Source organism: Dermochelys coriacea, chromosome 12 (assembly GCF_009764565.3).
Source record: "Dermochelys coriacea isolate rDerCor1 chromosome 12, rDerCor1.pri.v4, whole genome shotgun sequence".
Lineage (NCBI taxonomy): Eukaryota > Metazoa > Chordata > Testudines > Dermochelyidae > Dermochelys > Dermochelys coriacea.
In genome coordinates this window covers 2,188,543-2,202,745 of record NC_050079.1, presented here as the reverse complement: position 1 = coordinate 2,202,745, position 14,203 = coordinate 2,188,543, and the positions used below count along the sequence as shown (strand labels likewise).

At 51.6% G+C, this 14,203-nt stretch overlaps 1 protein-coding gene across 6 annotated transcripts in view; it reads left to right on the top strand.

The window, feature by feature from the left end:
• Positions 1–2,486: 2,486 nt before the first annotated feature.
• The window catches only part of CARMIL2 (capping protein regulator and myosin 1 linker 2), a 134,068-nt gene continuing 122,351 nt past the window's right edge, over positions 2,487–14,203 (top strand). For all 6 annotated transcript variants that reach the window (XR_006275273.1, XR_006275274.1, XM_043495387.1 and 3 more), the window contains exons 1-5: positions 2,487–2,626; positions 7,035–7,126; positions 7,445–7,495; positions 10,529–10,588; positions 13,735–13,856. Coding sequence is in view for 4 of the 6 variants with exons in the window: in XM_043495387.1 (XP_043351322.1) it covers positions 2,587–2,626; positions 7,035–7,126; positions 7,445–7,495; positions 10,529–10,588; positions 13,735–13,856 (365 nt within the window). In the remaining 2 variants the exon portion in view is untranslated. The remainder of the gene's footprint in view (positions 2,627–7,034; positions 7,127–7,444; positions 7,496–10,528; positions 10,589–13,734; positions 13,857–14,203) is intronic.

Here is a 14,203-nt window from a genome sequence, read left to right as displayed (position 1 = left end):
GGGGGTCAGGCAGGATGCTCTGGTGCTCCCTTCTGGCTTTGAACTCCATGACCACAGTACCAGAGTGATCTTCAGGCAGGGGGGCGCACTAGGGAAGTGAGAGCTGCTAGGCCATACCTGGCCACAAGGAGGTGCCTCGCAGTAAGTAAACTCGTTTACAGGGAGAATTGCTCCAGTCGGCCCCAATGGGGACGTTAACTCTGAAACCTAACAATGCCCTCTTCACTGCTGATCAGGCATGGAGCAATGTCCAGCTATTCTGGGATTGTGGGCATGGCTTGTGGTTGGGGGTGGGGTTTGTGTGGAGCGCCTCCCCATTCTGACCCATGCTAGGTTGATGGCATTACCCAATTTCAGAAACGCATTCAAATCCCTTCTAAGAAGAGGCCAGCTCGCCATCCCTGCCTTGGCCCTAGCCCCAATTTTCACAGCATCACTAAAGACGTTGCACTGAGATGTCTCACAACGTGCCCGGGGATGGTGCCCAGCCGGACCCCTGCTGCAGTGGGCTCTGTGCCTTGGGACCTGCTGTTGAGGAAGCCCTGCTGCTGCCCCCACTTGCCGTCCCGGGTGTGCAGAAAACGCAGCTGAGCTGCAAGGCTCTTGGAAGCAGGGGCAACAGAGATAACCCCTGCCCATGCAAAGGGCGCTGCACACCCTGCACATTGCTGCAGCTGAGCCTCACCCTGGAGGGACTTGTGAGACAGAGTGTGTCCTTCACTGGCCCCAGCCCAGCTGGGGAGGGTTATGCTTGGCTGATCGTCTACGCCATAGCACCATGAGCTGTGGTTTGATCTCCGGAGGCAGCAGCCCCTGTGGGGAGATGACTTCCTGTAAAGGTGTGTCTGCTGCTTTCACATGTGAAAAGGGTGAGAAAAGGCCACCGCCTGCACAGCCCCACCAGCCCTCTGGGAAAGACCCTGACGTCGCTGCAACCCTTCTCCAGCCGGCCCTGTGCTCAGGGCACTGAGTGGCCAGAATCCTCCTTCCCTTCTCCTTTCAAGATGGCTCAGGCTGGGAAGATTCCTGCCCCTTGCTTGGGTGAGACTGTGACCCATGGAGGGCAGTGAACAATTCCAGACCCTGCCCTCATCTGCCCTTCTCTTTGCCTCCCACAGGCTCCCTCCCGTGTGCTAGTGACATGGACGTGCACCCTGAACGCAAGCACCCCCACGCTTTCCAGCTGGTTGCTGCTCCACTGGCTCGGAGCTGGCAGCCCGTCGCTTGGGCTGAGGTTTGCAAAACTTGGCGAGTGACTCTGGGTGTCTTGTTCACACGTGTGATGTGGCCCAATAGTCAGCGGTGCATTAATGGCACCTGCAGCAGTTGAAATCAATAGGAGCTGTGGGTGCTCAGCATGCCTGAGGGGCAGGCCCAAAGCCCCTCCCATTGGCTACCCAAAAACCCAGGGTCTCTCTTTGAAACAGCCAACCTTGGCTTTCCCCTAGTGCAAAGCTGAGGGGAGTGAGGGACTGAGCCTGCCCATGCTCCCTAGGACTCCAGCAGGGCGGGCGAAGGAAATCAGCCACCATCCCCCTCTCATTCTTGTCCTGTCCAACTCCTGGCTGGCAGGAATCCACCAATAACCAGCTGAGGGGCTGGAGAGGGAGGCGTGTGGAGGAGTGGGGAGCAGATATCAGGGTGCACCCCAGGGGAAGAGGCTTGATTCTGGGCCTGTGATGAACAGATGCTGCTCCCCGGCTTGGGAAACGTACTCCCTGCGCAGACTGTCCCAGCTGCCCTGGGAGATGCAGGTGCCCTTGTCAGACTGAGCTGAGGCCAAGCCAAGGGTGAGCCGCTTTTTGTGTCCTGAGATGTGAGCAGCAAAGCAGGAGTTAAGGAAACCCCCTCCCCACCCCACTGGAGATCTCAGCCTGGGCTGTGGGGAGGGGGCCCATCAATAGGGGCTTGATATCTGGAAAAAACTCTGCTCAAAAAGCCCCAAGGGCTGGAATAGCAGGGAGCTATGGGTGGGGCTGGAGGGTCACTGACAGAGCTGTGTGTGAGCAGAGCCTGGGAGCTGGGAGAGCCGGGATTCAGGGCAGTGACAGGTTTATGTGTGTGGGGAGCCCTGAAGTGGAATAGTAGGGGGGCTGTGGGTCAGGATTGAGGAGCACTGGCAGAGCTGTGGTGTGGGGGAGCTCAGGGCTCAGACAGCAGGGTGAAGGGGGGAGATGGTGGATTAGGATTAAGAGGAAAGGAGAAATAACTGTTTCCGCACTTGTGTTGAGCTCCTCTTCCCTGCCAGGCCAGAGCAGTTTGTGGGCTGCTGTCCCCTGGCGTTTGTCTCCTCGGCAGGGCACTGTTGTTTCAGGCAAATGCTGTCGCCATCTCTGGGCCTGCGTGGGCTGCTAGCTTAGTAGGTTTCATATTGCTCCACTTGCTCTCTGGCTGAATCTTGGCTGAAGGGCAGGAAGAGGCAGCTTGAGGGAGGAGAGGTGCAAAGCGGCGGCACTACCGGTTGGTAAGTAACCTCATCATTTCCTCTGAGCAGGGCCAGTTTCATTCTGACTGCAGGCTGGGCTGAAAGATGCTGCTCTAGTAGCCCATGCAGCTACCTTGGCCAGTCTCCCAGGAACCCCAGAGATGGCTGTCTCCCCAGTAGGGATCCCATGCCACCTGCAAGGTAAGTGGCACTCTTTTCAGAGCTTCCCAGAGCCACTGAGGCCATGTGGAAGGTGATGAGGCCTGGCTTGCTCCCTGCGCTCTCTGTGCCTGCTTTGTCACTGGGGCCAACTGCACAGGATGGGAGCTGGGTCTTTGTTTCTTTATTTCTCTAGATGTTGTAGAGGGGAGAGCAAGGGGCTGGAACTCAGGACTCCTGGGTTCTCTCCTGGCTCTGATGCTGATGTACTGATGAGCTTGGGAAAGTCTCGAGGACCAAAAATTTCCATTCATTTAGGGTGCCCAGCTTCTTCCATTTAGGGTGCTCTTCAGAGGAGCTGACAATCCTATTGGTGCTAACGTGATTTACGGGTGCATAGCCCCACTGCAGACTGGGCTCTGAGTCCCAGCAGAGTTCCCACAATCCACCCCTGAAGTGGCCGCTTTCGAAAACCTGGCCTTACCAGTATTTGGTTGAACTTGTGAGGGTCTCTGTCTGTAACGTGATAACTTTTGAATACCTCATCTGATCCTGGCCAAAGTTTCAGGGAATCTTCTCGGCATCTGTGGGCAGCCCCTGACTGGTCCTCACCAAAATCAGAAGAATGGAAGGGGAAAATTAGACATCACAGGGTGGCTGACCCCTTTAAATGAGCCAGGCCCAGTGCCCCTGTGCCATGCAGCTGCTCGCAGTTTGGCTGGCTGAGGGGACAGGGCAGCACCTGGGGCTGTGAAGGATCAGGGAAGATTGCAGAGGGAGGTGGTCCCTTGCGGAAGCTTTAGGAGGTTCGGGGGAAGAGAGGAAGAAGATCAGCAAGAGGAGTTTGCCGGCTGACCTCCCCAGGCTGGAGAGCCGGGGCTGAAGGCCAGGGAGCAGCAAAGGGAGCTGCCTGTGAGGGCTGGAGAGGGCAGAGAGCCAGGGGAACAGTGTCAGGGCCACCTGTGGCTTATCTGAGATAAGGCTAATGGACTGAGAGGCGAGGGGCTCTCCCCTGGTGAGAGGCTGGGGGCTTCCCCCTGGGAAGAGTGGGATGGCACTCCAGCTGGGAGGGCAGGGGTAGCTGTCCTGGGGGAAGGTGGATGGTGCTGGAGTATGGTATGTGCTATATCTGCGAAGTAGTTGCCATGGGGTGGTAAAGGCTATATGTGCTGGGGATACGTGGACTTGGATTGGGGTTGGCATGGATTACTTGCACTGCGTTTCTGTAATAAACCCTAACCCCTGTGCTCTGACCCCACTCTCTGGCAGGAGTGCCGGGTAGAGGGAGGGAGGAAGGGAGACTGCAGGCCAAAGGGGTGGGGAGAAGCCCCGGCTTGCTCTGATACAGAGCCCCATAAACTATAATCCTCCTCTGCCAGGGAGGGGCGTTATGAAGGCAAGACCCTGGGATTAGGGCATCCGGGGAGGAGAGGGAATGGGGAACTGTTCACAACGGGGCGCATGGAGCCCCTGGCATCTAGGTAGCAGACCCAGCTGCTGCTGCCCTCTGGGTAATTGGGTGCAGATCAAAGGGCTAGTTGATAGCAGCCATTAGGACCTTCTTGGTAAGTTACAGACTCCTAGTTCCTGTTCATCTTAAAAAGACTACGAGGAGAGGAGTCCTTGTGGCACCTTAGAGACTATCAAATTTATTTGGGCATAAGCTTTCGTGAGCTAGAACCCACTTCATCGGATGCATGGAGTGAAAATACAGGAGCAGGTATAAATACATGAAAGGATGGGGGTTGCTTTACCAAGCGTGAGGTCAGTCTAATGAGTTAAATCAATTAACAGCAAGTTACCAAGGGAGGAAAAATAACTTTTGAAGTGGTAGGAGAGTGGCCCATTACAGACAGTTGACAAGAAGATGTGAGTAACAGTAGGGAGAACTTAATAGTGGGGAAATTAAGTTTAGGTTTTGTAATGACCCAACCACTCCCAGTCTCTATCCAGGCCTAATCTGATGGTATCCATTTTGCAAATTACTGACACCCTAATCTCCCTAGCAGACAGAAAAGAATTATGAATGGTGAGGAGGAGGGGTGGGGGTGGGGGTGGGGGTGGGGGAGTGACAAAACCCTGAGCTGGGGGAAAGAGGAACTGGGGAGCCACACAGAGTTCTTTGTATGCAGGGGGGAGAACGAGGACAGTCCATGGGGGACACAGCCCCTGGCATGGGGGAAAGGTGGAATGGGGACACACCCAGCCCCTGGCATGGGGGAGGACATAGAGGGCATGTGGTGGAGGGGAGAATAGGGCACCGTGGTATGGGGTGGGGGGGGAATGGAGGGCACACACAGAGCCCCTGGCAGGAGAGGTCTGTGTAGTGTGCTTGGATAACAGAAGCTAAAAGCATCCCCCATTCTGGGGTTTTGGAGCTGCACGGACAAAGGCCGTGGTTGCAGACAATCAGTTGCCAGAGGAGCCATAGCTTAGACCAATAGAGACATGTTCTCCCCCAGAAGCAAGAAGCTTAAACTCTACAGCCACCAAGCCACATACCTAAAACAGGGCACCGGCAGCCAGGAGTCTAACAGCAAGCCAGCCAGATCAGAACAAAACACTTGTGAACAGAGCCAGGTCTGATGTCCGTTCCTACCACTGGAGGAGCTGGCTGTGTAATCCACGAGGCAGGGGTGCAATGGGTCTTCCTCTGGACCAGGTCACGGATGGCGTGTGTCTGTGCCAGCCCCCAGGTGGGGAGCCTGGCTCTCTAGTTCAGCCTGTGGATGTGGGTGGAGGCCCCTGGTTCAATCTCTGGTGTTGGCCAAGATGGCGGCTGTCATAGCTTCAGCCCTTCCAAGTTTTCCTGGCAAAGAGAAATCAGCCAGTTCAGAGAGACCGGGAGGGAGCGGGAAAGGCTGAAAGGAGGGTCCAGAGAAGCCCAGGGTCTCAGAGAGGTGAGATCTCTTCTCCCCCGACCTCCACATGTCTGGGAAGAAGTTAATTCAGACATTGTGATAATAGCAGGGTCACGGTGATCAATTGAGTTTCATGTGAGTGCAGCCAGTTGGTACAGGAAGATGTGTCTACACAAGAACATTTTCTTTGTGATGTAAGCCAAGGTCTGACCAGACGGACAGCTCAAAACTCTTCACCGCCAATGTCTCTTCGGGTAGATGTAGTGACCTCCCTCTGGGATTGCCTCAGCATCTGAAGTTGCCAAAGCATCTTGTCCCCGACCTTTGATGGATCTGGATGGAATGGACGTAATTGTTGACGATTTAGCAATTGGGGAAAAATGATCAGGCATCACAATGAGAGTGTGATCTGCAGTGTGTAGTATAGTGATACTATAGTATAGTGATACAATAGTAGTGATCTGCAGTGTGACAAAGAAAAGGGCTTTAAACTGGATGGGAGCAAACTCCTGCTTGGTCTGAACAAGATTCCTTACAAAGGACATACAGGGATAAAGGAGGTCAACTGGACGCAAGAAAGGTGGAGGCAATTTCACAAATAGCCCCCAGACAAGGAGGCCTCAAAGACCCCAGGAGAGTCAGGGGTCTTCAGGCAACATATCTAAGCAATAAGAAAAGGAGTACTTGTGGCACCTTAGAGACTAACAAATTTATTAGAGCATAAGCTTTTGTGGTGAGCTGTAGCTCACGAAAACTTATGCTCAAATAAATTTTAGTCTGTAAGGTGCCACAAGTACTCCTTTTCTTTTACTCCTTTTCTTTTACTTTCCTTTTCTTGCTACAATGCACTAACAGTTCTGTAGTGCACTGGGACAAACAGCAATGTCCATGTGGGACATTACTTCATGACAAGCTATTGCTCTGTAGAGCTTCACCAGGGCTTCTCGTATGCTAATGTCCCATGTAGACATTAAACAAGCCCTTGAGGCTCAGTGCTTGAATGCTTGGACATCTATTAATAGCCGAGGCAGAATGATCCTCTTGTGTGTCTTGAGTCCGACCATCTCCCCAGACCCAACCCTGGACATCTTCAGGTGTGCCAGCCACTTGTGGTGGTTACTATTGGCTTTGGAGGGTGAGATGTAACATAGTCACTGCTATCAGTGGATACCAGCCGCTGTCATGTGACAAGGGAATTATGCATTTCCATGCCATGTGACTGACAGCAGGACATGAAGAAAGGGTTCAGAGTGATACAATGGTTTAGGGGATTGAGATCCATTAAAATCAGCATGTCTAAATCCCCTAGACTGCTTTGAAAATCTCACCCCAGTCTCTCTTACCTGCAACCCCAGGTGTTATCCTCCTGTTACCCCCTCCCTGAGCCCCCTGTAGGGGCATGGGAAATTCAGTTGCTGGCCAGACTTTGCTGAGAATGAAAAGCAGGGGTTAGCTAGTGCTGGCTGTGATGTAGATGGCATCTCACTGGGCACTTTGGGGAGACCCCAATTTCTTTCACATGGGCCACTGACAGGCTGATCAGCCTCCCTATCTCTGCCAGCTTGTTTGATTGGGTGTTGTCTTTTCAGACAGCATCACCGCCTTGCTTGGGCCGAAGGAAATAATCCTGGTGAAGCCTGTCCAGCTGCAGGTCAAATCCAAGTATGAAGACGACATCTTGGTACGTTCTGGTAACTCAGGAATTTCATCCCAGTGTTCTGGGTCTGAGTCTAGAATTCCCAAGTTTGACTCTCTGAAATGTGCTGGACACGTAGACGGGTGGCAGCTCTGCAGGTTAATTATGTGCCCACAGATTTGTTCTGATGTCACCTAACACTCGGTAATTTTACCCTCTAAGGTAAAAATGTCCAAGCAGGGGGCTAGAATGGAAACAGTTATGTGCCCTGAACTCCTCCTCCTGGGTTAGTAGGGTGTATAAATGCACAGCACTTACTCTCTCAGTAATCACAGCTGTGACTCTGATTTCCCTCCTGTGCAGGTTTTAACCCCCTGGAGGGCATATGTGCTGCAGGTGATTCTCCCAGTCAGGGTAAGTGCTTTCTCTGCGTACGACGCTTTGGAGGCTGACATAGAATCATAGAATATCAGGGTTGGAAGGGACCTCAAGAGGTCATCTAGTCCAACCCCCTGCTCAAAGCAGGACCAATCCCCAACTAAATCATCCAGCCAAGGCTTTGTCAAGCCTGACCTTAAAAATTTCTAAGGAAGGAGATTCCACCACCTCCCTAGGTAACCCGTTCCAGTACTTCACCACCCTTCTAGTGAAATAGTGTTTCCTAATATCCAACCTAAACCTCCCCCAATGAAAATTGAGACCATTACTCCTTGTTCTGTCATCTGCCACCACTGAGAACAGTCTAGATCCATCCTCTTTCGAACCCCCTTCAGGTAGTTGAAGGCTGCTATCAAATCCTCCCTCACTCTTTTCTTCCACAGACTAAACAATCCCAGTTCCCTCAGCCTCTCCTCATAAGTCGTGTTTCAGCCCCCTCATCATTTTCACTGTCCTCCGCTGGACTTTCTCCAATTTGGCAACATCCCTTTTGTAGCAGGGGGACCAAAGCTGGATGCAATACTCGAGGTGTGGCCTCACCAGTGCTGAATAGAGGGGAATGATCACGTCTCTTGATCTGCTGGCAATGCTCCTACTAATACAGCCCAATATGCCATTAGCTTTCTTGGCAACAAGGGCACACTGCTGACTCATATCCAGCTTCTCCTCCACTGTAACCCCTAGGTCCTTTTCTGCAGAACTGCTGCTTAACTAGTCGGTCCCCAGCCTGTAGTGGTGCATGGGATTCTTCCGTCCTAAGTGCAGGACTCTGCACTTGTCCTTGTTGAACCTCATCAGATTTCTTTTGGCCCAATCCTCTAGTTTGTCTAGGTCACTCTGGACCCTGTCCCTACCCTCCAGCATATCTACCTCTCCCCCCAGCTTAGTGTCATCTGCAAACTTGCTGAGGGTGCAATTCATCCATCATCCAGATCATTAATAAAGATGTTGAACAAAACCAGCCCCAGGACCGACTCCTGGGGCAGTCCACTGGATATTAGAATGATTGGGAACAATCTCCAACTTGTCAAACTCGTTTTGAATTCGAATCCTGTCCTCCAGAGTGTTTGGAACCCCTCCCAGCTTGGTGTCATCTGCTCATGTTAAAAGCATACTCCACTCCGCTATCCAAGTCATTGATGAAAATAACGACTCAGACCGGATCGAGGACGGAGTCCTGTGGGACCCCACTAGAGATGTTATGAGTGGTCAGGAGAAGCTGGTAGCAACCGTTATTGTGTCAAAGGGCTTTGGCTTAGGCCTGTTGAAGTCACTGGGAACTTTGCACAAGCCCATTACCTGAGTAGCCAGGCAGGCTTCTCATAAAGGCCCCCAACGGCTGAACCTTGCCCAGGAGCATGGGTGACATTGCTGGTCTTGCAATGCATTATGGGCTGGAAAAATCTCACCCTCATTGCTCAGCTGGGCCAAACCCACACTTAAGCCTGCTCCTGGCCCCTCTGTGAACACCCTTCATCCCTTGCCCCTTCCCAGAACCAGCATCCCCATGCCCAGCTCCCGCCTTGTCCCTCCCATAAACTACAGCCCCTTGCAGATCCCAGTGCTTTGTGTAGAACTGACTGCTCCAGGACTTGCATGACATTCCTGATCTCTGCTGCATCAGCAGGAAGAGCGGGAGTCCCAAGGGCAAGTTCTAGTAGGAAAGTTCAAGTATTTAGACTCCGGCCTCGCCCTTTCAATTGCACTAGCACAATAAGGGTTTCCCAGTGAAAGCCCCACTGAGCCCCCAGAATTCTTCCCGCTAAAAGGGAGGAGTGGGGCAGCAGGGGAAGCCGCTCTAGGCTAGCGCTGCTGCCGGCACTAACACAGCTGGCCTCACGTGAAGATGGGAGCTCCGGGAGATGGTCGCTCTCCTTGTCAGCCTGACAAATGCTAACAGTGGGGCAGTGAGCAACTCCACAAAGTTAGCTGTCTGTCAAGCAAAACAGACAAAGGAGGAAGTACCTGCGGAAGCTGCAGCTGGGTATAAACAAGGGGGCCCTGGCTAGGTGGTGCATCTGTGAGCACTTGGGGTAAACTCGTATGCGACTGGGGCGTCCAACACAACCCCCTGTGTCCAAAGGGAGGGGAGCTGGGGCCAGGTGCCTGGAGCACAACATACGCAGAGCATTGTGCGCAGAGAGGGGCTGAAGAAGGATCTTGAGTTTCTTTTTTAAACTTTCCAAGTTTCCCATGTGCCCACTGAAATCTCCATCACCTTTCCCCCGTGGAGGAAGTGTAGCAGGAAGCATAATGGAAAGCAAATCGCTACAGCCTGAGTGATGTGAACCGCCCTGGTCACCTCACTGGCCAGTGACGGGCAACGCCAGTTATGCCAATGCTGTTCACTGTCTCCGCTATTAAAGTGTGTGTGAGGGGGGAGAAACTGCTCCTGGCTGGTGTGTGCTCTGATGGCTCCTTGGCATTGTCTCTGGCCCTCTTTCTGGGACGGGGCACAAAGGCCGGGAAGGGGGTGCTGGCTGGCTGAGGGAGCAGAAGGGGCTCAGCATTGCTTGCCCTTGCTGAGATGGGGTTTTTGGGGTGTCCCAGAGGGAAGGTGGGGCATGGACACTGACACCCAGTGGTGTGGTGCACCCACCATGCCCATCAGCTGCAGCTGGATTGGTGGGTACCTCTGGGAGCCGGGCCCTGGGCTCCAACACACCACCCTGCATGGGAAACTGGCTCTGTGCTGTTGGGGTGGGTAGGGAGGGAGCTCAGGCTGGGAATTAGGCGTTCAGTTTGAGGTGACTGGGAGGGGGGTCAGGCTGGGGTTGGGGGCCAGGGTGCAGGGGGTCCAACGGGGGAGTGGGCTTGTGCTGGGATGGATTTAGGACTGCGGGGGGTAGCTCATGTCTCGCTGCAGGCAGGGGCTGGACTTGGCTGGACTCGGGCAAGTCGAGCAGCAGGGGCGCTGTGCCACACTTGGCCCCTGGCATCCCGTGTGGGTCATAGCCTGTGTGGGGGCTGGGCAGGGGCCTGGCCATGGTCTGACTCTTTTCTCCCCAGGTGTGGAGCAGCTTCAGCTTCCTGGAGGTGAGAGAGATCGCGATCCAGGAGCCCAGCCTGGTGAGTGCAGCCAGGGGCCACCCCTCTGGACCCAGTGACAGCCCCACCCCATAGAGACAGCCCATCCCTCTCTCATCCCCCACCGTCAGGACAGCTCTCCCCCATCCACCTTACTGGGACACCCACCCCCACAGGACAGCCACAGGATACTCTCCTGCACCCAATCCTGTTGGAACCCCCTCCCATCCAATCTTATGGGGACATCCCCAGAGACCCTGGCCTGGCAGGGACCTCCTGGGGAAACCCTGAGTCCGGGCAGGTGGAAGGCGCTGCTGCAGAGGGGGAGATCTGGCACTGGCCAGGTGCCTTCCCCAAGGGAGGGAGCTGAGTCTGCCCCGGCCAGCCCCTCCCCTGGCATCCCAGAGCACTGTGAGTTGAGTAGCACCCTCGAACCAGGGATGGGAAGGTGCAAACATCCATCCCAAGAGAGCATTCTCCTCACTGCTGCAAAAGGAGCCAGTCCCTACCTATGAGCAGTCCTTGGCAGCACCAGTGAGGAGCAGCCTTCCTTCAGTGCTGGGGAGGCAGGACCCCATGGTGCCAGGTGCTGGACAAACACAGAACAGAGACAGTGGTGCTGGGGTAGGCTTGAGGTCTTTTGCTAACTGTGATGCTGTGGGTAGTTTCCTGCCTCTCCGTGGCTCTGTTTTGGTGACATTTACTGAGCTCTAAGATCTATACTAAATGTTCATTCCTATTTATTGGCTGGCAAACAAAGCCCCTTACTGAAATGCTATCCTTATATTTCCCAGTACCCTTGCCTCTAGGAGCTAGGCTACAGCCCAAATAAATCTAGAATCAGTCTGAAAAGAGCCATGAGCTGCGAGGTCTGAGTCACAAAGAGAGGGCTGGCTTTGTTTGTTTGAGTGACGCTACTTTCCAGTGGGACTGGAAAAGCTGCAGCTCCATTTGTACCTCTAACTTCAGTAGAACAAAAGGGGCTGGTGCATGTTGCAGGTCATGGCAGTGTAAAATGTTTGGCAGGAAAATAAGAGAGTTCATGTCATTATCTTTTCTTGCGTCCACAGCTTCTCCTGTGTTGCAGGGTCTTGGTGTGTGTCATGTGGTTCTAGATTATCCAGGCCAATCCAAATTTAGCTGGCGAGTGTGTTAAAACCTGGTAAAGCCTCTTGCAGAGGAGATTATGTATCTGGCAAACTGAATGTTGCCTGACCTGTAAAACAGGCAACATAAGAAAACACCGTTCTGAATGCTTTGAATGAAGCCCCAGTCAGACTGCAGCCGCTGTTAGCCAGCACAGTTAGCTATTTGTGTAATTGATGTAAATGTTGTTGCAGCTGTGGATAACCATAGTCTAGAAGTTGCTGCTGTTTGTTGGGAGTTACGTAGTCGTCCCTTCAGCAATCCGGTTATGTGTTTCACTAGAACCTTGTTTGTGGAGTGGGAAATGGGAAGTCTATTACAAGAATCACATGTATCATTAACGAAGACATTGCTAGAGAAGATTTGCAAAGGACGGTCACAGGAGTAAAAGAAGGAAGGACTTGGGTGGACTGGAAATGTATATTAGAACTAGAAGAAGTACGTTAGTCAAACACGAGTTATTGGACTTGGTACAGGAGTAAATGGGTGACATTTTGTGGCCTGTGTAACACAAGGAGTCAAACTAGTTGATCTAATGGTCTTGTCTGGCTTCACAAAGAATTTACTGGACAAAATTCAGATGCAATCTCAGAGTTCAAAGGCTCTGCTCCCTTTGCTATTGGCCTACTGCCCCTGGTGACCCCCCAGAAAAATAGCAATTGACATGTCTTACAAAGCTATTGTGAGAATTTGCCAGGCATAAAATACTCATCATGCTTACCTTGATGACATGCGAAGAACAAATATTTTAGTCATCTGTCAGAAACGTGTGTCTCCAGAGCAGCTAGACTTTGGCAAGGCTGGCCTATGAGAATTGTGCTTTTCCAGATTAAATGTGAAGTATTCCTTTGTTTTTTGTGTAGCTAATAATCATCTGAAACAGATTAGCTACAGGAAGACTGGCTTGGGCGATTTGCTCCTGGCTTCCAGGGGTTACATTTTCCAGGGGATTCTCCAGGCACTTCCTCTGCCTTTGGGGTTTGCTCCTGTGGGTGAGGTGCTGGAGCTGAGTCTGGAGGCCTGCAGAGAGCAGCAAGAGGTGAATTTATTTGATTTAGTGCAGTCTTGTGAAATCCTCCTGACTTGCGGGGCCAGTGAGTTATTTTGATGGGCCAATGAAGCATGATTAATTGTTGTCTTTATTATCGTGGCAAGGGATGGGGGCAGAGTGAGAAGATTTTTATGCCTGGGTTTGTATGTTTTCATGAGAAATTTGCCAAACTGCTGTAGCATAAGGATGATTTAGTTGTTTATTTCCTGATGATACGGCTGCTAGTTTATTTCTGACAGTTTGTTATGTAGGCCCCATTTGCAATCTCACCATTAAGACTGTGTTGAGTTCTCCACTGAAAGCCAGGATGCAGCCAGTTTGTTGTGTATGAAAAATCCTTGTCTAAATTACAGCCCTGGCTTGTTGAATATGGAATGAATTTTCTCAGAATTTAGTGAATCCATTAATTATGTCAGGAGTTAACATTTAATCTAAAAATGGATCCTTTCATAAATGCGACACCCTGTACCTGACCTTTTTATTTAACCCTAATGCTTTTGGTAACCGGGTAACACTGACTGCAAGTAGTGATTCCAGGAGGGGGGAAATCAAGTCAGATGTGTCTTAAAATCAATTTTATCCGGAACCACAAACCAATGATTATTGCAAGGTGTCACAGCAGGGCAGAGTTAAGGTTGTTTGGGTGCCACAACTGCACATTTCTATTCCTTAACTGGTTTGCATTTCTTTTAAGTTTAACCTTAACTTAGGATTTCCTGGGTTTATAATACTTTGGTTTTGGATCACGTACAGTACCTGTAACATATTCTATGCCAAATTGCTGATAAGTTTTCTCAAGCTTAGCTCCATTGAAACTTAGTCTTTGTCTGAGAATTATAAGTAATAACACTCAGGATATTTAGCACAGAAAGAGTTCGCCATCTTATCTCACGGCTTCGCTTGTTTGCTCCCTTTGTGGTAGCATCTGAGGGGTTTTATGAAATGTATTTTCTGCTTGCTGCCTCAAATGTCATTCATCTCATCCCCTCAGGTTGTCATAGATACAGATACAGCCTCTTATGCCTTCCGGCTCATGTCGCTGGACGATTTGGAGCAGGTGGTCAGCCATGTCACCATGTCGCTTAAGAAGGTCTTTCCAGACTCTTCCCCTGGGTAAGGCTGTTCCTGAAACATTTGCTTAATGGTTATAATGGGCCAGCCTGCCTTGTCACTGGCGGAGCTCTGATGAGATCTGCTAGAGCTCCCCAACCTTATATTTTGCTTGTACAGTAACTCCTCACTTAACGTTGTAGTTATGTTCCTGAAAAATGTTACTTTAAGCGAAACAATGTTAAGTGAATCCAATTTCCTCATAAGAATTAATGTAAATGGAGGGGCGGGGTTTAGGTTCCAGGGAAATTTTTGTACACAGCAATGATGATTGTGAAGCTTGGTTGAAGTGGTGGAGTAAGAGGGTGGGCTATTTCCCAGGGAATGCCTTACTGCCAAATGATAAACTA